The sequence below is a fragment of the Herpailurus yagouaroundi genome, unplaced genomic scaffold (assembly GCF_014898765.1).
Source record: "Herpailurus yagouaroundi ecotype Mexico unplaced genomic scaffold, PumYag 190, whole genome shotgun sequence".
Taxonomy (NCBI): Eukaryota; Metazoa; Chordata; class Mammalia; order Carnivora; family Felidae; genus Herpailurus; species Herpailurus yagouaroundi.
The window spans coordinates 34,937,350-34,962,885 of NW_024412421.1; the positions used below are offsets into that span (position 1 = coordinate 34,937,350).

General features: G+C 52.2%; 2 protein-coding genes across 2 annotated transcripts in view; one reads left to right on the plus strand and one right to left on the minus strand.

Annotated features, from left to right (window-relative positions):
• Positions 1-4,586: 4,586 nt before the first annotated feature.
• On the minus strand, positions 4,587-21,829 carry EMC8 (ER membrane protein complex subunit 8). The gene is made up of 5 exons (XM_040443266.1): positions 21,322-21,829; positions 13,534-13,610; positions 6,364-6,433; positions 5,533-5,627; positions 4,587-5,058 (listed from the first exon to the last, which is right to left on the minus strand). The coding sequence occupies exons 1-5, from the start codon at positions 21,550-21,552 to the stop codon at positions 4,899-4,901; spliced, it is 633 nt and encodes a 210-aa protein (XP_040299200.1). The 5' UTR covers positions 21,553-21,829; the 3' UTR covers positions 4,587-4,898.
• A 58-nt stretch (positions 21,830-21,887) lies between these two features.
• Positions 21,888-25,536, plus strand: part of COX4I1 (cytochrome c oxidase subunit 4I1) — a 7,775-nt gene continuing 4,126 nt past the window's right edge. The window contains exons 1-2 of the mRNA XM_040443267.1: positions 21,888-22,010; positions 23,151-23,224. Of these exons, the coding sequence (XP_040299201.1) occupies positions 23,152-23,224 (73 nt within the window). The 5' untranslated portion in view covers positions 21,888-22,010; position 23,151. The remainder of the gene's footprint in view (positions 22,011-23,150; positions 23,225-25,536) is intronic.

A 25,536-nucleotide genomic window follows, 5' to 3' on the forward strand; every position in this document is an offset into this window, starting at 1 on the left:
GCCACCCAGGCGCCCCTGTTTCTGACTGTTCAAATGTTAAGCATACATTTTGTGCATTGTGTGTGCAATATGTTTTAAAAAAGAAAAAAAATCAAAGAAGCTCCCCGCTGAGACAGAGTTCACTCAGGAGCCCTGAATTCTGCCAGTGTGAGCCCGGTCGAGCTGTGAGTTCTCAGCTGCTGACCTGCCCAATTAGGTTTCACAGTGCCAGCCTTATGGTCCAGCTCCTCAGGTCCTGGCTGTCTGGGTACCACTGGGTAAATCTCTGGATTTCTGTGGATGTGAATCTACCTGCCACAAATGCCAACTTTTGGGCCCAGAATCTCAATGAATTGGGATGCTTGGGGTCTGGGCCCAGGAATCTGCACAAATTTCCTAATATTTTCCTTGTATTTATACCTTCTATATCTTAAATTATGTCGTAAGGTCCTCCAAGTTCTTTGCATCTCAATATCCAAGGACATCACGGCACGTTTGACTTTCTACCTTGTCTTTGGGGGGCGGGGGACGGAGGACGGAGGCAGGGAGTAACTTTGTTTCTTTGTTTCTTCTGACATGAGCATACACTGGCGTCACAGTGAGGACGAAAACGTGTTAGCACTGGGCTGGGGCTTTTCTGCTCCCGGTCTCCTAGGAGAGGGGCCATACCTGGAGCCCTTGCCTCACCTTCCCTTCTGGTCTGTGTCTTGGGCAGACACGTCAACACCCGTGCCCTGGTTCCCCCTGCAAAACGCAGACGAGGCCCTGAGACATCATAGCGGGGTTGGGAAGGTAAACGTGAGGAAAGGGTTAGATATAAGCTGCTGTTGTCTTTCGAGAAGGCTGCTTTCACTTACTTATTCATTCGACAAACGTGCCCTGGATGTCTACTGAGTAAGCGCTCTGTTCTTTCTCGGTCCGGCCTGGAACCGTGACATTAGCAGTGAAGAACCTTCCTCAGCGCAGCCCTAGCGTGTCCCGCTAAGTGCCAGCACATGGGGTCTTCACGACGTTCCCGCACGTGTCACCGCCCCACGTTTGACAGGACACGAGACACACCTTGCACGCAGCCGCAGAGCAAAGGCGGCAGAGCTGGGGTTCACACCTGGCACGCTGGGCCACTCACCGCCACACAGCCCCTCCCGCCAGCTGGCGCCAGACCCTGCTGCCTCGTGCGGTCACCTAAGGCGGGGTGAGGCACGGCGGGAGGCAACGGGAAGATTCTCCCTTGTGAGAAAATCGACTCTGAGACGGTCGACTCTTCTCTAGTAACGAGGCAGATGCAGAGCAGGGACCTGGATGGTACTGAATCCTGTCCACCTCGGGCTTCACTTAATCCTCAGTGCCCGAGGAGCATCCAGGGCCCTCGGCGAACTGGCCAGTGTCCTGCCTCGGGACAGGCTCCCCGGCCACTGGGGACTGTGCCAGGCCAGGAGCCTTGCCCACGCAACTTCACGATGATTCTGAAATGCCATTATTTACAGGTTTGTAATTGGTATCTGGAACGTTTGTTCAGACAGCCCTAAATATAGTATGTTACTCTCTCTGCTTTGCGAGGCAACACAAGTTCGAGCCAAAGGTTCCCTCCAGTCAAATTCAAGCGGATGCTTCGCTGGCACCAGCTGCTTTCGAAGCAAAAGACCAAGATCACAATTCTTGGCAGCTCTAGAGCTGGGCTCGGGCTCATCATCTAAAGAAAAACCTTCAGGTCCCTGCAAGGAAACAGCCACCCCAACAAGTTAATCCTTAAGGAACAAAAGGACCCTCAGAAGAAAAGCAATTTATTCTAAGACATGGAAAGCTGATCAGATTTTGCATCCCATTCGAAGGTATCTTCGACATTTTTAAGGAGACACAAGTCAGGATTATGGGGATAAAAATATTCAAGTTACCCCCTGGACTCTAAAGCATATGCAAATGAAGTTGGAGCGCTCTTACTGCCTACCTGAGAGTTGCCGAGGGGACACAAACCATCATTTGCTGCCAGGCCTTGTCGGTATTGAAGAGAAAAAAATCCCACGTTTAAGAGGCGCCGAGTTGATGGAAAGCCTCAAGAAATGTCAACTAGTCAAACGGAAGTCTATCTTTAGACTGCGCTCTCTTCGCTAACATGGCTAAAAATGCCTGCAGGGTACGGAGATTGATTCCCCTGGCTCTTCTAGCGTCTGCCTACCATGATGTCATAAAGTAGCTACTGTGTCAAGATACGTACAATACCAAAGAGGGGCAGTTATGGAAGCAAGCATTTTTCTTTCGTAGCTGAGAATCATCATATGCAGAAACAACAGGTTTTCAAGTATATCAGAAAGATAAGCTGTACAACCAAAGCTAATTACACAAGGACTTTTTACACCAAGGAGGCTTAAAAACACCAGATTCCCGGAAAACAGACTTGAAGATTTAAATTGCGGGGCCCCCGGGGCGGCTCAGTTGGTTGGTTCAGCGGCCGACTTCGGCTCAGGTCGTGATCTCGCGATTCGTGAGTTCGAGCCCCACGTCGGGCTCTGTGCTGACAGCTCAGAGCCTGGAGCCTGCTTCGGATTCTCTGTCTCCCTCCCTCTCTGTCCCTCCCCAGCTTGTGTTCTGTCTCTCTCAGAAATAAACATAAAAAATTTAAACTGGTCAAGATTTCTAAGTTGTTTTGCATTCTAAATCACCCTAACTCAATTAGAATTAGCAAGACTGATTTTCTTCTAGCAAGCACAGCGCTTTTGTTATTTGTGAAGTTCCTGCTGACTTTTCCACGTTCGGTGTCCCCAGTTCTTCAGGTGACCATGGTTAGAAATGGAAATGACATTTTATCCATTAATAATTTATGCTGCCCGTTTCGTACTGGATGGGTGCTATGGTAGAGACCACAACATCCACCAGGGTGATTCTGAGCACACGGCTGGGTCTGACGGGACATCTCTACACAACCACACCCCGCCCCCCGCCTGCCCTCAGATCCCTTCAGATTTTTTTATTTTTTAATTTTTTTTAATTTTTTTTTTCAACGTTTTTTATTTATTTTTGGGACAGAGAGAGACAGAGCATGAACGGGGGAGGGGCAGAGAGAGAGGGAGACACAGAATCGGAAACAGGCTCCAGGCTCTGAGCCATCAGCCCAGAGCCCGACGCGGGGCTCGAACTCACGGACCGTGAGATCGTGACCTGGCTGAAGTCGGACGCTTAACCAACTGTGCCACCCAGGCGCCCCAGATCCCTTCAGATTTAAGATTTTGATGGACAGAGTTTCTCAGTACACGAATATGCTTTGTGTCATTCCTTAAAGCCTCTTCTACAAAAAGGCAAAGGAAGAATACAAATGCGTGGCTACTGGGCAGCTTCTCACTTTTATCCTGGGGAGGAAACAATCTGGTTCTTAGCGCCAGGGAGACCACAGGCCCGGGGACCTCACCACAAGGCTGGGTGGCGAGGTGGGGGGAGCCCGGCACGGGCTTCTGCTGTTTTTACAAGGATGTAGGAGGTGTGTGCACTTGGGAAATGTGTTTTTGTTCTTCTAAACCTACATTCCTCCTTTTGGAATATTTAACACGCTTTCTTCTGAAAACCTAAGCCTGACTCAGCCGCAGAGCGGGAACCTGGTTCCAGGCCGAAATCCAGACGGGAGGGAGGCACGGCTTTCCTGGGAAGCTGGTGGGAAAAATGAGCACAAGAATCCCACAGAGGGGTGAACACAAGGTACAGGAGTCGGTCTTTAAAATGCCTCCCGAGTTACAGCCCTGGCCACACCTTCATTCCACCCAGCTCTGCCAGCTCCCCTTGGCCTTGGGCCGCTGTAGCACGTGCTGGTTTTAATCCCAGGAAAAGAGCTTTCTTTGGTGGTAAATGCTCCCTTTCTGAAACAAACCCAGACCCACTCGGAACGAGACGGCTCCCCGCTCTCCGACCCGTCACCCCTCTGTCCGCGCCCTCACGGGAAGGAACGCCAGCTTCAGAAGCTAAGGGGGAGGGGTGTCCGAAGAAAGGGCGGAGGAAAGGACTCCTGCATGCCGCGGTACCATAGAGCCCCCTCGTCCTCTCCTCGGATTGCATTACAGAGCTTGACCACCTGTTCCAACCACAGAGCTCGCAGCGCTCTGTGAAGCGTGGGGAGTCTAAGTTTGGTGTTGCTTTTGTTGCTTCAAATACAAAAGAAACAGGTACAGAACAGATTAGAACCATTTGGATCATCATGCAAGTGAGTTAGGAGCTGGGACTGATTTCCGCCTTTCAAAGGGTCATCTTCATACGCTTCCCTTTTCCCTTTTTCGGTCCCACAGGTTCACGAGCTTTCTGGTTGACTGAGAAGCATCACAACCGTGCTCCCGCGCGAATTCCTACCATCAGCAGTGGCTGTTTTCACCCTTCACGATGAAGGTTTCTCAGGCGACAGTGGCATCGTTCCCACTGTGTGGTCGCGGCAGCGACGTGCGCCCGACGGGTGTGGGGCCGCGCGGTTCAGGGCTGCAGGCTCCCCACCGCGGACACCAGCCTGCCACGCACCCGACCCCGGGACCGGACACGAACCCAAACGGGACGAAAAGTCACAAACACTCAAGTACCAGATCTGGGCTTTTTCTGTGAAAGGTAGTTCGCAAGACTTAAGAAGTATTCTCTCCAGATTATAAAAGGTTAAAACTGTTTAATAGGAACAATCTTGGACAGGCAGAAACAGCTTTGATTTGGAGGATTAGAGCAACATACAACTGGGAAGGACTCCACAGGGGCAGTCGGATGGGACAGTCTGCACCTCTTCTAGCGACTGCATTAAAAAGCCGGCAGATGGACATCCTGCCCTCTGTCAGGACACATGCCACCTCTGAGAACGGCCAGCTCTCCACACGGGCTATGGGAGAGATGTTATTTACACTGAAAAATAGCTTTCTTCTTCCGTGCAGCGGACATAGCCAGACAGCAGTCACTAACACCCCTCCCTAGCACAGGTGCAGGACAGCTTTATTGATCTCCGGGTTTGTCCAGTCATTCCGAATGTCATCTAGGTGGTTATCGAAATCCACAAGTGTTTCGTACGACCGGCTGTCCAGGAGCGACGCGGAGATCCTCTGGGCCTCTGGCCAGTCTTCACAGTAATCACTACAAGGCGAAACAGGAGAGATCAGGCCCTCGGCAAAGAACAGGTGGCTTTCCAACAGAGCACACAGAAAACCGGCCACACACACAGTGGGACAAAGGAAGACAGTCACGGATGCCAGCACCCACGAATGTTTTAAACAAAGATGTGCCTAAAGAGCACGGGGCATGGTTGAGAAACGAAGGAGCCCCTTCCAAACGGAATTCTGAAGAAGCTGCAGGGGGATGGCAGATGCTTTCAGAGTGCTTATAAATAACCACAGCAGAGGCCCGAAAAAGGGGGCCCGGGGGCGGGGCGGGGACCCCGGAGTAGCGCTCAGCTTCTCTCAGGAGCCAGGGAGCATGCACGCTTTCTGTGTGAGGTCTGTACACCCCCCTGGAGAATACGCTCTCTCGAAACCAGAGGCCGGGCCGGCTTTCCCGTGGGAGCAGCCCCCAGCACACCGCACGGGGCCGCCCCGAGGACACGGCACTCACTAGTGTGGGTCTCTGCACCGCCACTTGTTTTCATGGTGCTCGTACACGTGGATCGTGGGTACCACGCAGTCCATCGTGAACTTGGTGTTGTCCACCTGCGCACAAGACAAAGGACGCGCTCGTGAACAGAGCTGATGGGGAGCGGCAGCCGGCACCCTGGTGGAAGGCCTCAGGCGCCTCCTCGTGGCTCGAGGCGGCAGCGGAAGACCCCGCCCGGACAGAAACCCCCACACGGTGCGCGGACTCCGCAAACCCGACGCGTGCCGTCACACCTCGAGTGGCCCGAGATTAACTGTTACGGAGAATAAGTGCTCAGTACTTCACAGCTTTCTCACAAAAGCAGAGCTTCTGCCCCCCTGTTAGAAGTCTGTCTGGACTGAGGTTGTGTACCAAGGGTTTGATGTTTGCTACCGTCTGCCTGATTTCTTCCTTCCCTCTGGGCTGTCGGCTGCTCTGATTCAACGGCTCTCACACTTGAGCGTGCATCAGAATCATCTGGAAGCTTATTCAAGCAGCCTGCTGGGCCCTGAGAATCTGCATTTCCGACACGGTCCCAGGTGGTGCTGATGCCGCTGGCACAGAGCCCCACTCTGAGGACCACTGAGCTGGAACGACCGCCCCTCCTGGAGGCGTGGAGTGGGCCGCGCCCCAGCGGCATTCACACTGCGCCTGCGGGTCTGCAGCCGGGAGGAGGCCACGAAGGGCGGCACTGGTCTGACGGAGCCTCTGCGGAGAGGAGACCGCTTACACGGGAAAGCTCCGAGTGAGCAAGAGAACGCTCGGCAGCCGGTCCGGCAACAGAAAACGCGACAGCGCCCAAGAGTGACTCACCATGACGAGGGCGGTATCGCCGAAGCCCTCGGCGATTCTGGAGGCCACCTTCTCTGCAACCTGGTTCGGACTGCAAAAGACGCGGCAGTGAGCTGACAGTCGTTCTAGTGGACGCCGTCCAACAGTCTCCCCCGGGGCAGGGCTCACAAGCACGGAGGCAGAGGGCGGTGCCGGTAACCTGTGCGCGCTCGTCACGCCTGCTAAGGCGGCTTCTGGCCGTCGCGGTCAGCCGCAGGGACTTGTGCCGAGGGTAGGGAGTGCTGTCGGGCCACGGGGAGCACGGCGCGAAGCGGGCCCTTGCCTTCCGGCAGAGGCACCCTGAGCAGAAGGGCCCCCTGGAGCCAGCGGAGAGGAGAGCGCAGCACACGCTCGGAGCTCCCGCCCTCTGACGCCTCCCTGGCCGCCCGCTTCATCACACACCTACTCACAGAGGGACTCCATCTACCTCTCGGCTGCTGGCAATGGAGTCGGCCTCCTTTTCTTTTTAAGTTTAAACATTTCTAGGCCATTCCAAATCTTCTCCACGCTCGTCAGCCTCCAATCGCTGGCTCCGGCCCATCCCGACCTCGATAAGTGACAACTTGCACCCTTGAGTCCATGGAGCAGACCAGAGAGGCTCCCGCATCATCCCTGCACTACCCTCACCGCCCTGGCTGTTTTCTGATCCCATCTCAGGCAGAGGCCTCCTCGCACCCGGGGGCCCCTCCACGCAGACCTCCTCCTCAGGGGTCTCCTTTAGGGGCCCCTGCCCCGCTCCAAATTTGAGCCGGTCTCTTCCTCCATGGGAAAAAACACTGTTTGCTTGGTTCCCTCTGTCCAACCTGTCTCCTTTCACCCGTGTTTCTTAAATTTCAACCGATCTCACTCTTGAATAAGCCGGCAGTCTTGTCTCTTCGTGCCACCTGGGTACCCACCCCCTCACCTTCGAGGGTCTGCACCCCGGAGGCCTGCCAAGCACCCTCATCCTCCCCCCGGCCCTGCGGCCCAGCTGGAACCTCCCGCTCTACCTTCTCTGACTGCCCACTCCCCCTTGACCCTCACCGGGTGCTGGAGACTCTTCCCTTGCCTCGGCCTCCTCTGCTCTCCTCCCACTCACTGTGCTCAGGCTGTCACCCTACACCTGGGTTTTTCCAAAACTGCTTCCTAACCAGCCTCGTTTTCTAGGCTCTTATTTCGTGTATCTTCAGATCAAACGTCCTAAAATGAAACTTCCAGTCTGTTTCCTGCGACTCATCAAAGCTTGGGAGAGAAGAGTCCACTGTGCTCAGCTTCGTGCGTCCCGCCTTCCTCCCTGTGGACCAGCTACCGTTCCTACACACGGGAGCAGTGCTTTGTGTGTCTTTAACGTCAGTGCAATGGCCTGCATACGGTCTCCCTCGCGTGCTCCTCCCCGGCACTCACACTGTTCCCTGTTCGGGATGCCCTTCCAACCTGCTCTCTGCTTACCGAATCTCTTCCTGTCCGCGATGCCCAGAAAACTCCGTTCTCGCCACACCGCCCCGGCGGGGGTCCATCTGGCCTGCCTCTAAACTGTTTATTCCTGAAGTGCTTTAACGCCTAACCCTTGGCGCACAGATCTTTCTGTGCATCTTATTTTTGCCCCGCACAATGAAGAGTCTCAGCTTTTTGAACCAAGGATGGAGACATAATATATTTTAACGGCCACAAAAACACATGGATAATTATGGGGTTTACCTAAGGAAACATACGATTATGCTGTGACTGAGCTGGGGGAAAAAAAAAAAAGTCCGATTAATAATGTCTTAGGAAAACGAGTTATTTTATTTAATTACTCCATTTTCACGTCCAAAATTGAGAATTTGCAGTGATGTGATGCCTGTAAGTCTGCAGGATTAGAAAAAATGACGCAAAAACAACAAAGCAGTCTAAAGGAGAACGGGCCCCAGGGGCTGCTGTCCCTCGGGCCACCACGGAAAGCCTGGCAAGGGACGCACAGCCGTGCCGCATTTACCAGGAGCCGGCAGGCGCCCAGTTACCACGGCTCGAGTGGCGAATGGCAAGGAGGGGGACTGGAGCCACGGAGGAGGCCTGCCTATTCACCCATGAAACGCGGGCCAGACACAATCCGACGTCCCTAACTCACGCCTCAGATGCAGAGAAAAGAAGTCGCTGTTTGCTAAGTGATCTTCTGAGACTCGTGAAGCTTCTGCCATGAAGACACTTCTAAAACCATCGTCCTAACATTTATGATGATCACTCATAGTAGCTGGCGACTTTTATCAGGAAGGGGTCAAGAAACATTCATTAAAAACAACAACTACCTCTTCAGATGCCCCGAAACTCAATTTTAAAATGCATTCTTTTGAAAAAAGTCAAATTGCAGTTAATGAGTTGAAAAAGTATTTGAAAGAAATGCCACTTTACAGTTTTGGCATCAAGCCACTTACTCAAATCCTGACCAGCCTCACCCCTGACTGCATTCCTAATGTAGGACTGTCACTTTATGGGAGCAGCGTCACCCCCTTGCTTCTTCCTAGGCTGGGTCACCCCCTTGTTCCCGTCAAGACTCGGCTCAAAGAAACCTGCAGGCGCACCCTGGAGGCAGAGACCCCTTTGCCAATCCCCTTCCCCACTCGCAAAGCCAGAAATCTGCTTGAACTGAGACCGCACATTCTCGACCTAAATGCTTTTTTTTGAGCATCTAACCTCAGGCCAGGGCGCTGTGCCTGGTACTGACGTTCACCCGCATGTAATCCGAATTAGGAAGCAAAACACCAGTCATTATCAAGTACTGTAATAAAACTTGACATGATGCCCTTAAGCTTAATAAAATAGCTACAAACATGTTACGCCTCAAAATATTAAAATATGGATTGGTTTTTTTAAAAACTATGTTTCCTGGGGTGCCTTGGTGGCTCAGTCGGTTAAGTGTGCGACTCTTCATTTCAGCTCGGGTCATGATCTCACGGTTCATGGGTTCGATCCCCGGGTCGGGCTCTGTGCTGACAGCTCGGAACCTGGAGCCTGTTTCGGATTCTGTGGCTCCCACTCTCGCTGCCCCTCCCCTGCTCGTCCTCTGTCTCTCTTACTCTCAAAAATAAATAATAAAACATTAAAAATACAACTATGTCTCCTATGTTGTACTTTTCATCTCTGTGGCTTATTTATTTAAATTTTATTTATTTATTTTGAGAGCGAGAGAGGGAGAAAGAGAATCCCAAACAGGCTCTGTGCTGTCAGGGCAGAGCCTAATGTGGGGCTTGAACTCAAGAACTGTGAGATCACACCCTGAGCCAAAATCAAGAGTCAGATGCTTAACCGACTGAGCCACCCAGGTGCCCCTTGTGACTCATTGATTTTGTAATTTACAGTCTGTGCCTCTTAATCCCCTTCATCTATTTCACCTATCCCCCCACCCACCTACCCTCTGGTGACCACCAGCTTATCCCCTGTATTTAATAGTTATTCGTTATTTATATTTATTACTATTATTAACAAATTTTTTTAAACATTTATTCATTTTTGAGAGTAAGAGAGACAGAGCATGAGCAGGAGAGGGGCAGAGAGAGGGAGACACAGAATCCAAAGCAGCTCTGAGCAGTCAGCACGGAGTCTTACGTGGGGCTTGAAGTCACAGACTGCGAGAACATGACCTGAGCCAAAGTCAGACCCTTAACCAACTGAGCCACTCAGGCACCCCTATTATTTTTAAAAAGATTTTATTTTTAAGTAATTTCTACACCTAACATGAGGCCCAAACTCACAACCCCGAGATCAAGAATCGCATGCTCCACTGACGAGACAGCCAGGCGCCCCAAGAGTTTAAGATTCCACATGTAAGTGAAATCATATGATATTTGTCTTTCTCTGGCTTATTTCACTTAAGCATAATACCCTTGAGGTCCATCCATGTTGTCAAAAATGGCAAGATCTCGTTTTTTATGGCTGAGTACTATTCTATGTGTGTATATACCACACCTTCCATATCTGTTCATCTACCGATGGGCACTGAGGTTACTTCCACGGTCTTGGCTATTGTAAATAGTGCTGCAACCAGCGGTGCTTGTATCTTTTCTAATTAGTGTTTTCGTTTTCTTTAAATACCAGTAGTGGAATTACTGGATCATATGGTGGTTCTATTTTTAACTTTGGGGGACCCTCCACACTGCTTCCACAGAGGCTGCACCAACTTGCATTCTCCACCAACAGGTCCTTTTTTCTCCACATCCTCACCAACACTTGGTATTTCTTATGTTGTTGATTTTAGCCATTCTGACAGCTGTGAGGGGACATCTCATTGTGGTTTTGACTGGTATTTCCCTAATGATGAGTGATGCCAAGCGTCCTCTCTGTTGGGACTGTTGTGCCTTCTGTACGTCTTCTTTGGAAAAATGTCTATTCAGGTCCTCTGCTCATTATTTATTATTTTTTGGGGGGGGGGGGAGTGTTGAGTTGTAGAAGTTCTTTCTGCATCTTGGATATTAACCCCTTATGGGTTACGTCATTTGCACACATCTTCTCTCACGCACTCGCCTGCCTTTTTTTTGTTGGTGGTTTCCTCGGCTGTGCAAAAGCTTTTTCTTTTGGTATAGTCCTAATAGTACATTTGAATGATCCTTTTTTGGAAAAAGCAATCATAGGGCTAGTAATAGTAACAGCCCAAAGCTGGCACTTCCAACCAAGCACAAAGCTAAACATGATATACGTCGCTTCCCTTTGTTCCCCAAGACCGGTTTCTGAGGGGTGAGCTTTTACCACCATTTTACAGACAGGACCACTGCAGCCCAAAGAGGTGAATCAGTAAGTCATCTGTGCTTCCAATCCAAGTCTACCTGACTGTAAGGCCCAGGCTGTGAGACAGTCAATCAGCTGGTATTTCTAAAAGAAGGACACATCTTAAGTTAGGTCTGGCTGAGAGACAAGTGAAGGTTTTCCCGGCAAATAGTATTAGACACGGACGTTAGCGTAATCGTAGCTCCTGAGCTTCCAAGCTGTGTGTGTGGCGTCTGTGCAGTGACCGTGTCTGCATGGACTTTCCCCGCCGGAGTGTCGTGAGGGTTGGAAAGGATGACACACAGTCCCGGCACACACACCGGGAGGATAAGCGCCCCCCCCCCCCCCCCCAAATCTAGCAGAGACTCATCAGAAGGGACTAAAGGGTAACTGGCCCTCTTGTCCCCCAGAGCTCTTTAATCCCCCTACAGATCTGACAAGGGCCTCTTAGTAGGCACGTAAACAGACATAGATGAGAGAATGCAAAACCTCCTGAGCAGAGCAGGTGAAGGAAATGGGAAAGTCTAGATTACGAGTCGCATGAAAATGGTGTCTGGGTAGGAGAAGGCTGGGCTGGGCTGGGCTGGACTGAGGTCCAAATAGAGGCAGGAAGACGGAGGCGCCGTGAGCCACACAGGCACGCAGATGAGAGCCGTGCACACACACATGGGGCAACCACGCTAGGCTGGGGTTTGGGAGTGTGCTGGGGGGGGGGGGGAAGGAAAGGGAGGCTTCTACACTTAACACACTGGTGCCATTACCTCCTGCCTGGTCTCCTCGCCTTTCTGCGAGAGCACCTGTGGGAGGGTATTGCTCGGTTCAGGAAACCTCCTTCCGAGGACAGCTCCCCACTGCCTACAAAGTGCAGTTCCAAAGGCCTTAGAGCCCAACCTTTCTAGGGTTGCTTCCTAGCATTTCCCTCCGTGTGCGCCCTGGATTCCTGCCCACTTCGGCCCGGTGTCTACCTCACGCGTCCCCTCTGTGGACGCTCCTCCCTCCTCTCTCCACACGTGAACCTGACAAGCCCACTCCCAGGTGCCCGTTCAAATGACACTGCTCCCCGAGGGCTTTCCTCGTCATCCCCACAGAGCAGCTCCTCGTTGCTCTTGCTGCGAGAGCCTCTGCACCACCCTCACGGCGTGCATGTGGCCCTGGGCCGGTCCTTCCGGGCCCGGTCTTTCACGTAACAAAGACCGAGACCACAAGGGCCCTGTGAACAGGTCTGGATCAGAGACGCAGCCGTGGTGTCATCAGTGCGTGGGGGGCTGATGGGATCCCACGCAGAAGGGGCCCGTGGAGGAGTGGTGGTTCCCGGGACCACAGAGGCCCTGCATGTTGCCATCCAAGCAGGGGCTCTCGCCAGGGTTGTCTGGAGCCCAGCACTTGGCTGGTCACCCTGCCTCCCCGTGAGTCCTGCCCGCACCCAGTCCCTGAAGCACGTCTGTGCCTCATCAATGACGGCAACACCTGGTCACCGGCTCACTGCGTTATTTCCTAAAGTGCTCCTGAGTCCATTCCCTCACTTATGCTGAGCAAGTGGGTGCACTCCGGGCATCCCAGGAACTCTGGGACCGTCCACTGCAGCCCCCAACTGCTTGGACACCGGAGTCAGTGGCTCTGTCTGACGACGTGAGCCGAGCGAGAGGGCCGTGCTGGGCACCTCCCATCTGTGCCTGGTTTCCGGCTGGAGGAAATCACAGGGAGATCAGAGTACCGACTCCTCTGGGGCTTGCCCTGCTGGCCGTGTCCCTAGAGGGACTGCTTCTCTTGAGGTGCACGTCCTTACCGCCCTCTTCCCCTCGGTCCCTCTGGGCGCAGGGCTGGTGGTGCCGCCTTCTGTCCGAGCCCTCCCCTCTGGTGAGTTCCCTTACACGCTGCCCAGACCTTCGGAAACGACCCTCGGACCAGCCCTCCTCAAGTTATCCGAACATCCAGTGTGCCGTCCCTGTCTCTGTGGAGGGGGAGACTAACGCAGAAAGCGAGCGCAGTCCTCGCCTTTGCTCACTAGTGAGAACCAGGGGCCCACAAGAAGGAAGCTGCAAACACTACATCCTCGTCACGGTACAGACCCTAAGAGCACCAAACCCAAAAGTTGTTTTATTTGTCCCCAAAGACGGCGGCAGTCTTTCCTAATGCTCGGCCCTACACCGTTCCTAGCTGGGATCGGAATCAGAGGCCCATGACTGTCGCTTTCATTGCGTGAATTCCCTTCAAGCAAAATACAGATTATACAAAACTCAATTCCAAATTAGTGGAAGTGTCACAATTTCTGTTTGGAAATTAACCGCCCCGCAGCTCCTCTCAGACGCTATAAACGAGCACCGAAGGCCAGGAGGGGTTTGTTCTCACAGAGCCTACCGACGGTCAAGAGGCGCATCAGAGACTGTGTGTCACACGGTCATTCTTTCACACAGGAGGGTTGTGGCTCGGACATACCTGGCATCCTTGACCCGTTCGTTAGCTTGGTAATAACCGGCGATCACATAGCTATTATCTTTGCACCATGAGTCGATCTGAAAGAGACAAACATTGGGAACAAAAGATGAATGATTTTCTCTTAAATGTCACCTCTTAATAAACACAGGAGACCTTGCCCCCCCCCCCCCCCCGGACAAGACACAGTATAATCCCTGAATCCTCGTCCCCAGGAGAAAGCTACAAGAAGATGGGTGCTCCCACGAGAAAGGCCACACTAGCTTGCTGTCCATGGTCTATGGGAGGCCACATCACTCTTGCTGAGGGGCCCCAATGCCCACACACGTTGCACAGGGGCAGCCCTGCAGGGAGGTGGGGGAGGGGACCATCTTTACCCACCTCCTTGTCAGATACAAAGAATGGAGGCATTCTGGGCTTGAGCAAGCCTTCAGATACCGGAAATCGATCCCTCACAGAGAAGCAAACTAAACCTATACGTTTACTCAGCCGGGGGCAGAGCCAGAATGGGAATCTCGGTCTCTTGAAACCAAGTTTTTTTATATCATATTTAAATTTCTGTATTCCTAGCAACAAACCATGAAAACACTTTATGCTGGGATGTGGGGTAAACAGGCCACAGACATCTGTGGGCAGAGGCAGGTGGGGGTGTGTATGCACGTGCACACACACACCCTCTCTCTCGTGCACTCAATTCCCTGTGGCATGCTTTTAAATGGGAGCACGGTGGCCGACTTTCAAAGTTTTTGTCCATTTTATAATGCCATTCTTCTCTCATCAGATTTAGCTTCTGGCAGGTCTAATGCCATTATTAAAAACAACAAAAGGTCCTCCTGTTTTGCCATAATGGAATTTTAAAAAAATATTTTATTTTTTTAATGTTTATTTTTGAGACAGAGAGAGACAGAGCGTGAGCAGGGGAGAGGCAGAGAAAGAGGGAGACACAGAATCCCAAGCAGGCTCCAGGTTCCAAGCTGTCAGTAGAGAGCCCGACGAGGGGCTCGAACCCATGAACTGCGAGATCACAACCTGAGCTGAAGTCGGACGCTCAACCGACTGAGCCACCCAGGTGCCCCTGCCGTAATGGAATTTTAATAACATACTGCAGTAAATTCTATTCTCAATCAGAAGAGGAAATAAAATTGATTCTCAGTTTTTTCATAGTAAATTAACAAGTTAAAAATAGTCTTCTTTCCTTAAAAAAAACAAAAACCAAAAACCAAAAAACAAAAACAGCTGTACTGCTCTTTTTCCTGAATTCTGGTTTGGGGCTCAGGCAGTGTCCTCTGTGACTAAAAGCAGATATTACCAGATGGTCCCAGTCCAAGGTTCCCTGCTCGCACAAGGATTAGAATAATAATTCTGGCCTCCTAAGAGCTCCTGAATTACCATATTGGGTCAAAACCAAGGCTCAATGAACCAATTAGATGTTTTGGTCATCCACCCAAAAGACTAGGGCTATGTCTCCAAAATATTTATAATGGCTCTTTCGCCGTAACTTTGCTGCAAAGTACTCCACAATCACTTGTATTTTGTTTCTATCACTTCTTAAAGGCACGGGTTCCAGAAACTTTCTGTTGGTACTTAACAGCAGCAACTTCTTTCATTTTTTTCTAAAACTATTTTTTTGTAGCACCAAACGACACAGCCCAGCTCTAAACTTTGGCATCTGGCCCCATTCCCTGAACTCAAACCCACACGATTAGCCCCTTCAGCATAGCCCGCCCTCTCAGCTTTTACTTCTATTCAAAGACCAGCCTCTTGAGTGCGTCCTCGCTATCCACTTGAGAGGCCCTCTCCTGGCTCTCTGGTGAGGCTTGTCCTTCTAGCCAGTCAGAACTGGAGACAAATCTAAAATGGGTCAGCAGCGCTGATTCCTTCTGGAAACTCTAGGGAAGAATCTTCTCCTTGCCTTGTCCAGCACCTAGAGGTCACCCTCATTCCTTGACTGGTGGCTGCACCACCCTGACCTCTGCTTCTGTCATCACCTCTCCTTTCCCTGTACTGCCCCACCTGTCTCCTCCTTATAAGAACCCTGTGATTACACTGGGCTCTTCAGTTCACCCAGGTTCGCCTCCCCACCTCAAGATCCTTAATTTCATCTGCAAAGTCCCCTTTGCCAAGTAAGGTCATATATTCATGGGTTCCAAGTATTAGGGTGTGGACACGCCAGGGGATCATTTTTGGCTGACCACAGCTACGTTTAGTACAAGGACCACTGCTTGCTGCCTGCTGCTGTTCTGACCACCCCGTGAGCTGTCTCCGCTGCTCCTGATCCAATCCTGGGCTGGAGGCAACAGTTCAGGACATGTCCCCCAGCAGACACAGGTGGGATCACCTGTATGTGTGCTCAGGGAGCACAGAAAGTAACTGACGTGAAGGTGATTCTTGTGACAAACACAGTGGTCGAATCAATTTCAGCAGAAAAACAGCGTCATGACCTCGAGCTTCTAAACCTCTCTGAAAAGGCTGCCCTAAAAGTGAGCCAGTTCATAAAGGCTCTGGCTTGGTTTTAAAACTTCTGAACGATTCAAACAAGGACAACCAAGCTTACTGTAAGGATGCCCGTGATGGGCATGCACACCCACGTCCATGGTCCACAGATAGACAGACAGTTGAAAATACAGAAGGGCGGATGTGGAAAAAAAGTTTTTTTTTTTTAAATGTTTACTTATTTGCTTATTTTGAGAGAGTGAGCGAGCGAGCACACAAGCAGAGGAGGGGCATAGAGAGAATCCCAAGCAGACTCCGTGCTAACGGCAGAGAGCTCGATGTGGGGCCCGAACTCACGGACCGTGAGATCATGACCTGAGCCAAAATCGAGAGAGACGCTTAACTGACTGGGCGTCCCAGAGTGAACAAGTTTTAATAAGATGGAAGAGTTTTCTTTGATGGTTTCAAAAATGGAACCAGACCTCATCAGGTGAGTGACCTGGAGGGCAGTAAAAGCCAGTGAGCAGAAGACGAGCAGTGTGAACATGGGCAGGTGGTGAGGGGCTTCTGAATCCTCAGAAAGCCCAAACGGCTTGCTAAGAAAAGCCTTAGTGGACTTAAGAGGCGGCTCGCCCCGAAGTGGGGCAGGGCAAGGCAGAAGAACTGAGCGGCTGGCGTCCGATCTCCGTTCTCTGTGAGTCCACTTCCACGGTCCCTGCTCTCCCACCACGCATCCTGTGAACAATCCACACGAAGACCACAGCTCGGGACGACAGGCTCCGCACACAGGGTCTGAATTCCATATTTACACTTGTAGTTTCTTTTACTCGTCAGAGGCAAAAGGAGGACACCTTTACCGTGGCGTGAGCCTGCCGCACCCTGTGCCAAGTGCCTTTTCTGGCTTGTTCCGTGTCAGACACATAGAACGACTAAAGGCACCAGGCCCCACTCGTTCATTGCCAGCTCAGCTGTGCACAAAGAATCACCAGCTTCTCTCTGCAAACTTGCTAACGTGCGTGTGTGACATTATCATTTTCATAGCCGTATTACCTCCCTCATGCGACCGTGCCATTGCCATCGCCACAAAGCAGGTAAGGCAGGAGAAGAGCCACCCTGAGGAGGGCATCACTCCCACACGTGCCACCCACAAGCTGGGGGTGTCTGGGAGCCTTGCCGTCTGCGGCAACAAGCAGGTCTTGGGAGCCTAAGGGGAGGGCTAGATGCATGGAGAAGAAAAGCTGGGTGCTGATTCTCCACGGGATGGAAAGCAGCTGGATCCACGAAAGAGCTTTGGAGGTACATGGGATGGGGCGAGGGTGAAGTTCAGAGGGAAGAAATGGAAAGAGGGCCTGGAGCAAACCATCTCCGTCTCCCAGGCTAGCTGTGAATGTTCTGGAGGTAACCAGGCAGAGTAGGCAGGGGGCTTAGGAAAGAGCCAGAGGACAGCGGCCCATGCCAATGAGCACAGAGGAGGCACACGTGGAGGCAGCAGAAAGAATTCTGGACAAGAATCAAGGTGGTTAGACCAACCGGCAATTGAGAAAGTCATCTCAGCGGAATGTAATCAAAAGTTGCTCCGCAGAACCAGGAAATCAACTGAGGGCAAAAGGACGAAAAGGGATTAGAGAAACAGCAGGTCCACACTGATTTTCCTGCTAACATTTTATGGGTTTTCGCTATTAGAAATAATTCCGTCACTACCTACGTCAAAGGGTTATAAGGATAAATAACGGGCATAAGTGCTTAAAAAAAAAAAGAAAAGCACCCAGAAATGGAAGGATTTTTTTTTTAAATGGAAAATTATAATGAAAAGCTTTTCAAAGGAATCTGATGTTGCCCTTTGATGGACTGCTTATCAAGTCAGCCTTTCCCAGTTACTAAAAATAATTACAATATGAAACTCCCTGAACAGAAAAAAGCCATGAGAATGAGGCCTCGTTTATACAGTTTCATGGATTTAGAAGCTTTATTAAAACCGCACCTTCCATAGCTGATATACTGATAAACTGTGGCTCCGTATGCTGAGACCTCTCATTGCCTTCAGGTTATAAAGTTGCTAAGTCAAAAGCTGAATGGCATAAACTTAAATACGTTAATTGTGATAAAATTTTTTTGGATAGACTCAAATCGCAAATTTTCCCTTGTAACTTTGCTCTGAGAGTTAACTTAATTTGTACTCAATTGGCATCTTTTTCACACCTGTCTAAGGCTGGGGCTGTGATTCAGGGTAGGTCAGTATTTTAAGAGGAGCCAACGTAACCCACCACCGCTGGGCAAGGGCGGAGCCCCAGCGTGTTCTTACTGCTTACAGAACTTGAGGCCCAGAATCTAGTGCAGACTTAACTCTGCGGGACGGGAGACTCAAACACCGAAGGGCATGTTTGGGGAAGTGCTCTAAGTGGAGAGTGAGGGCAGAGCGTAAAAGGGCGGGGGGTAAGAACAAACAGGGCCCCACGCAGTACCCCCTTCCCTCTCTTTAGACAGCGTGAGTGGGGGAGGGGCAGGGGGAGAGGGACAGGGTGCCCCTTTCCCTCTTAACAAGCTGGTGGCACTGGGCCATTGTAAGAGTCCGGGTCTCCTCTGGGCATCTTCCCCCCCCAGCTAAGTGGTTTGGGAGGCAGCTCTGCTCCTCGGGGAAAATTCGTGTAAAGGTGACTCTAATGCAGTTGTTTATAGTTAGTATATTTAATTCTCTCAAGTATTGTGTTTCTATCTTATGGAAGTACTATAATCCTTTAACTCTACAAAGCTTAATTAAGAATAAGAATTAGAAAAATTCTTTGACAATTCCAAGTGAGGTTCAAGTTGTCTTTAAGACGCTTAGATATTTCATACGATTTTTTTTTTTTTTTTTGAGAGAGAGCGACAGAGTGTGAGCACGGGAGGGGCAGAGAGAAAGGGAGACAGAATCCGAAGCAGGCTCCAGGCTCTGAGCTGTCAGCACAGAACCCGATGCGGGGCTCGAACTCATGAACGGTGGGCTCATGACCTGAGCTGAAGTTGGATGCTTAACTGAGGCTGACAGGATTTTAAATGGATTTAAAGAACATGTGTTTCCTTCAGACCCCTCTGGCTACTCCCCTGCTGATTCCCCTTCCATCCACCCTGTAAAAGCACCATCCATAGCTCTCCCCTCATTCCACACACCGCCCCTCCCTATACGACCTGCTCTCATAGCCTCAACGGTCATTGCAAAGCCACCGGTTCCCAATCTGCATCCCCAGCCCGTCCGTCTTCCAAGCTCCAGACCCATTTTGCAACATTCAATGCTGGGTCTTCATTTCCCCTCAACAAACGGCACCACTGTCGTCCAAGGCAGAAGTCAGAAATCGAGGCGCCACCCTTGCTTCCTTCTCCCTGTGTCCACACTACGATCAGTCACCAGTCACAGAGTCCCGTGGGTTCTTCCTCCTGATTCTGTCTGACCTGTCCCCTCTGCATCCAGGCTGCAGTTTAGGCCACCTCTCTGCCTCTGGTCCTGTATGCACTTCTCCCAACACTCTCCTTGCTGCAGGCTGGAGCCATCACTCCAGCACACAAATGCGCCCGTGGAACTGTCTCCAGTGGCGGCCCTCTGTCCTCGTGATGGTGCCCGCACTCCCGTGTGACCTGCGGGTTGCTCTGAAACCTGCCCTTGATCCCCTAACACTCTACACTCTAGCTCCCCCTCTCTGCCATTTTCTCGTCCCCCCTCTGCCTTGAATGTTCTCTCCGCCCCGCCCCCCCTCCCCCCATTACTACTTCGGTGGCCCGCCTAGCCATTCCTTGCAAGTGCATTTCCCCAGGCAGCCTGCCTTCCCTGACTCGGTAAGCCTGGGCCAGCCCTGGACCTCACCGCTTTCTGCTCCAGCCCACATACGGCACTTATTCTTAGAGACTGTACTTCTGCTTGGAGCACGATCAACGGCTAAGCAGGCGCTGTGATCCACAGCCCTTTCCGCCCCCCAGCACGGGCCTGGCGCACGACTGGAAAACTGAATAATCCTGCATCAGTGCTCCTGGGAAACCTAGTTCCCTGCAAGCGACTGTATTTCACATGTCCCAGCACCTGCAATTCCCTTGAGATCAGAGTAATTAAGGCAGCTGGATGAAAACACTTGCATCAACTGCCCCCCCCCCCCCGGGCCAATATGGTACTGACAGCACATTCCCTCAAGAGCAGCTTGGATGCATTTTATAAATATCTACTTTCATTTATCTCCTGCCCTGAGAAGATGTGGAGAAACGCACACAATGGTCCAGTTCAGCAGGCCCTCAAAGACGCGCCCGTAGGCCTTGGGGGGCCATTTGCCCAAGGGGACTTCCTGCCTCCCGAGAACTGCCATGGGTGTCCCATTTAGGAAAATTATGAAACGGGCTCGTTTTACTTGGGGTGAAGTACAGACAAAGCATTTCTAGCCACACCTTCTCCAACCCAACTACCTTCTGTGTGAACTAACCTTCTTGAGGATCGTAGTTTATATTTGTACTTAAGTGGAAACTAAACAGTATCTCAACTCAGATAGGAAGCGGCTCTGAGGTTCCGGTTTGTTTCGCTCCGAGGTTTTAACAAGGCCGTGGACCTTCCAGGTGGTCTTTTCCCTGCGCTGCTCCCCAGACCCTAAGAACTACTGCCCGGAGTTCCATTACAGTTGGTCGGTGAGCTAAACCTCTCCCCCACCGCACGTGCATACAGCAGGCGCTCGGCACACCCAAGTGCGATGGCTGAGAGGCAGGTCTGCTACCGCTTTTTAAGTTCAGTCTCCAGCTTTTGAAACCATGGGTGCGTCCTCTGGGGCGCCCGGCAGGCTCGGTCCGTGGGGCGTGCGACTCCTGATCTCGGGGCCGTGAGTTCGAACCCCACGCTGCGGGTAGAGACGACTTCGACAAAGAAAAACCACGGGCGGGAACAGACAGGCTCTCCTTACGCGGCGGTCGCGCACGTTCAAAGGGAGGAGTGCCCGTCAGGTCCGAACTACCTCTCCGAACGCGTCTGGACTCTCGAGCCGCGGGGCACTGCCCGCCAAGGAACCAGGGCGTCTACACCCACGCCAGACACCGAACGGGCTCTGGGAGGCGGCGCGGGAAGCACGCTGCAGCGTCCAACTCCCAGCTCCTCACAACTGCCCGCGCCTCCCGGTCCCCGAGCATCAGCGCGGTCGAGTCCCGACCCAGTTAGCGACAGTTCGTTCCTGCAAAGGCTACCGGTTTGAGGAACGGACCTAAAGCGCCTCTGAGGGCACGGCGACCGCTCCGGCTGCGGCCCCGTGGCGCCAGGCCCGAGCCCGCGGGGACACCCCGCTCTCCGCCACCGCGGCCGCCTCCGGGCTCCCGCCGGACACCCGCGCTTCCAGCCGGGGCCGCCCTTCCCGCGCTTACCAGGGTGAGGGCCACCTCCAGCATCGGGGCGAGGGCCAGGGTGCCGTGGAAGAGGGGGATACAGTCCACGAAGAGGGTGTGGGGGGCCCCGGGGCCGCCCAGGGGGAGGTGCTCCTTGCGGGGCTTCTGCTTCTCGGCCACCAGCAGTCCGTTGACGGCGCAGTGCGGGTACTTGGCGCCGTGCAGCACCATCTTGCAGTAAGCCTGGGTGGTCAGCTTCACCCCGGGCATACTGCGCCCGGCAGGGCCCCGGAGGCCCCGGCGCCGGCTCAGGCCTGGATCCCCCGCCCGGCCGCCAGGCGCCTCAGCGGAGAAGCGGGGTGAGTCGTCGGCGGCGGCCTGGCGCGGCCCCGCGGCTGGCGGAGGCCCGCACGGGCCCGGCCCCGCGGCGGGCTGGGCTCCCCACACACTAGCAACCCGCCGGGGAGAAGGCGACGCGCCCGCCTCACACTCCACTCGCGCTTCTGGCCGGGCGCCGCCGTAGAGCAGCCTCTCGACGCCGCCGTAAAGCGGCCCGACCAGCCCTTTTACGACGCTGGCGGCGCTGCCCTCCTTCCGCTCGGGTGACCCCCGGCGCGGCCGGGTCCTCCTCGATCCCGTGGTGCTCCGCGCGCGCCCTCGTTCCTCTCTTCCGGTAGCGGGCAGCCCGGACATAGAGGGCGGTCGCGGCGGGCAGCGTCGGACGGCAGGTGAGCGGGCCGAGGATGGCGGGCGGCCCTCGCCGCGGGGCCGGGGAGGGCCAGGGGCCGGCAGCCAGCGGACGAGCGTGCCCGCGACCCGGCGGCCCGGCGCCAGCAGGGAGCGGCGACTGGGCCTCGGAGCCCTGTGACATTGAGGCCGGCCGGCGGGGTTTCGGGGCTCGGGGGCCGCCGGCTCGCGGCCTGTGTGCCGCCCCGCGGCATCCCGCCTGGCTGCACCTGCGCCGCCCCGGCCGTGGTCTAGTTTCGGGTTCTGACCTTGGAGCGCCCGCTGGCCGAGGGCGGGGCCAGGGGTCGGCGGCTCTGCAGCCTAGGCCGCAGCCCTCCAGCTACGACTGCGCGACCGCACCGGTTTAACGGCGCTCGGGGAAAGCCGCCCCGCGTCCGCCCCCGCGCGGGCCAGGCCCGGGGAGAGAAGACGCGGGGTGCGAGCCAGTTCAGCCCTGACGTCATGCTTATGTTTATTGTGCGTTTTCCCAGTGCGTTCGGCGTCCCTTTGGTCGTCAGCAGTCCCCTGCTGAAGTCCCCGTTTGGAAGGAAGGGGAGGTAGGGGAGATGGGCCCGAAGCCGGAAGGACCCGGGTGGGAGCTGGGTCATCCAGGTCATCGTCCGCGGACACTGGCAGTGGACCAGGCCGTATTTGCAGCCTTTCTGCCTGATGTCTTCTTCCTATTTTAGGCACCTGCTAGGTTTTTAACCAAATGCTCAGTTGCATGCAGTGCATGCCGGTACCTTTGAGCTGTTTCCCCTTTTCCTCCAGACAGTGGAGCCCGTCATGGTAGCTCAGCGCTTTAGGGTTTAGCTTTCTCATCTCAGTCTCCTTACTAAAATTTCTTCTCCTTGTTTTTTTTAACAAAGCCAGTTTTCTGCTAATTTCCTGTATATATATTTCCTGAGTATATATTAATGGCGTTTGGCCTATTATGAAGCCCCGTAAAAACATGTCGATTGTTCATAAAAATCTCATTCTCGGGTATTTTGTGAATTTAGAGTCGGTAACGAAGAAACAGTGGGTCATAGATGTTGGGGATAAAAAACCAAAGTTGCATCGACTTCCCAAATCAATGCACTGGAATCCCCGATGGGTGTTTGCCCTTATTCATAGAGAAGGTGTGCATTTTTCTCTTTCAGAATGTTGGCTACCAGAGTGTTTAGCCTAATTGGCAAGCGAGCAATTTCCACCTCAGTGTGTGTACGAGCGCATGGTAAGTGTAACTTCTTTAAAATGGGCTGAGCTGATTTCATCCTGTTCCCACTGTGTGTGAGCTCCTATGCCGGAGTTTCAAACACAGATGGTCTAAGGTGGCTCAGATCCTGATTCTGCTGTTGTGGGACTTCAGGGGGGGGGGTATCAATATTTTAACAGGGCTTACCTCTGGATTATAGAGCATTTATGAATCACGTTGAATACTGGTCTGGATTTTTGCTTACACTAATATTTCCCCCCTTTTCCTTCCCTTCCCTTCCCATTTTTTTTTCAGGTTCAAGTTCCACCCCTTTCAAGAGATCTCCACCATACATGACTTTAATGATTTCCTCTCTCCACCTAAAAAAGTCCCAACCGTTTATCTTAAATACCACTTGCATTGTTGGGGCAATGGAAAGGAAGGAGCTTGGACTTCTAGCCTGAGCAGAATTTAATCTCATTTTTGTCTTGGATGAGCTACTTACACGTAGGAATCTCTTCTCACCTGAAATATATGTAAAGAGTTTAGTTCGTGCCCAGCACATGGCGAGTTTAGTTTTGCATTTATCAAGCATCCTTGGGCCTTTCCCCAGGATGTTTGCCGTCTGGAGAGGGACAGATATGTGAAGACAGTATTTGAATAAGTGATGTACCCTCAGAAGAAACACTTACCCTGGCCTGGGGTTCAGGAGAGGTTTTTGGAGGGGCGGCTTCTCTGTGCTGAAGTATTAGCAGGTTTAACCTTATATTCTAGAGGAGAATGGCATCCTAGACGGAGAGAAAGCCAGCGAAAGGACAAAACGCAAATTACCATGGCAGGTTGTGTTAGGGAGGGGTCAAGTGCAAGGCTTGAGTAGTGATAACTTGGAGAACAAGGCCTATGAATCCAGGGGCTCAATAACCAGTAACTGCTACTGCCTCAACTGCTTTTATGTGTGAATTTTTCCTTGAAATTGTGTCCTCGAATTGGTGATCCTGTCTGTTGTCTTGCATTTTCCTCCATTCCTTATATTGTCCAGGATAACACAGATCATCTAGTGAGAGTATCGTTGAAATGTTTGTTATTTAAATGGGGATGTAATAAAGACAAGTTTGTTGTTTAATTAGTAGGTGTGGAATGAAACACTCCTTCGTTGTAGGAAGCCAGGGGTATCTGGGTGGCTCAGTCAGGTAAGCATGTGACTCTTGATTACATCTCAGGTCAAGATCTCATGGTCGTGGGGGTGAGCCCTGCGTTGGGCTCTGCACTGACAGTGAGGAGTCTGCTTGGGATTCTCGTTTCCTTCTCTCTCTTGAAATAAAATAGACATTTTTAAATTTTTTTTTTTCAACGTTTATTTATCTTTGGGACAGAGAGAGACAGAGCATGAACGGGCGAGGGGCAGAGAGAGAGGGAGACACAGAATCGGAAACAGGCTCCAGGCTCTGAGCCATCAGCCCAGAGCCCGACGCGGGGCTCGAACTCATGGACCGCGAGATCGTGACCTGGCTGAAGTCGAACGCTTAACCGACTGTGCCACCCAGGCGCCCCAAAATAGACATTTTTAAAAAGCCTAGCAAGTGACTTAATGACAGATTATATTTTATTTCTATCTTGGCTTTGCTTATGTATTTTCTAAGCTTTGTTTAATTCGTTTGAGGTACAGTTTACAGAAAGTACAATTTCCTTTTTCTAAGTGTAATGTTCTGTGGATTTCGATAAGCTCACACAGCTGTGTAACAGCGATGCCAGTCAGGACTACGACATTTGCATCACTCCCGAAAGTTCCTTCACGCCCCCTTGGTCATTCTGGCCTTTCATAAGAAGCCAGCTTCCTTCTCTTTACAGTGGCATTAGCCAAAACTTACTCTTAGTTAAATTAGTCCCTTTTTGAAATCCTCCGGTGTCTTCTCGTGTCTGGGGTAAGATCTGCACTAGGCCTCTCTGATGTTATCAAAGCAGACTCAAAAAGGAAATGACAGACCCAAGGCAGCTCTCCCGGGTGCTCAGGGTCCCCGTCCCCAGGGGTGTGACACATTCCTGGTGTGCGGCAGGCTGTGGCTTCTGCCTCAGAGCTCCAGAGTTGTTATTTTAGAATAGTCTTTCCTCACCGCCCTTTGTGAAGATGCTGCCTGGCCTACATCATCCTGCTTTGTCTGCTTGGAGGGCTGACATACTGGGGTTTCTGTGTGTTGTCTCTTTGCTTCCAGGATGCAAACTTTTTTGAGGCCGAGAACCTGCCTTTCTTCATGGCTGTGTTTTCGGTACACAGTATGCAGGTGGAGAAAACTGCGGTCCATTGAATAGGTCTTGTCTTTTTTTTTTTTTTTTTTTTTTTGGTTTTTTTTTTG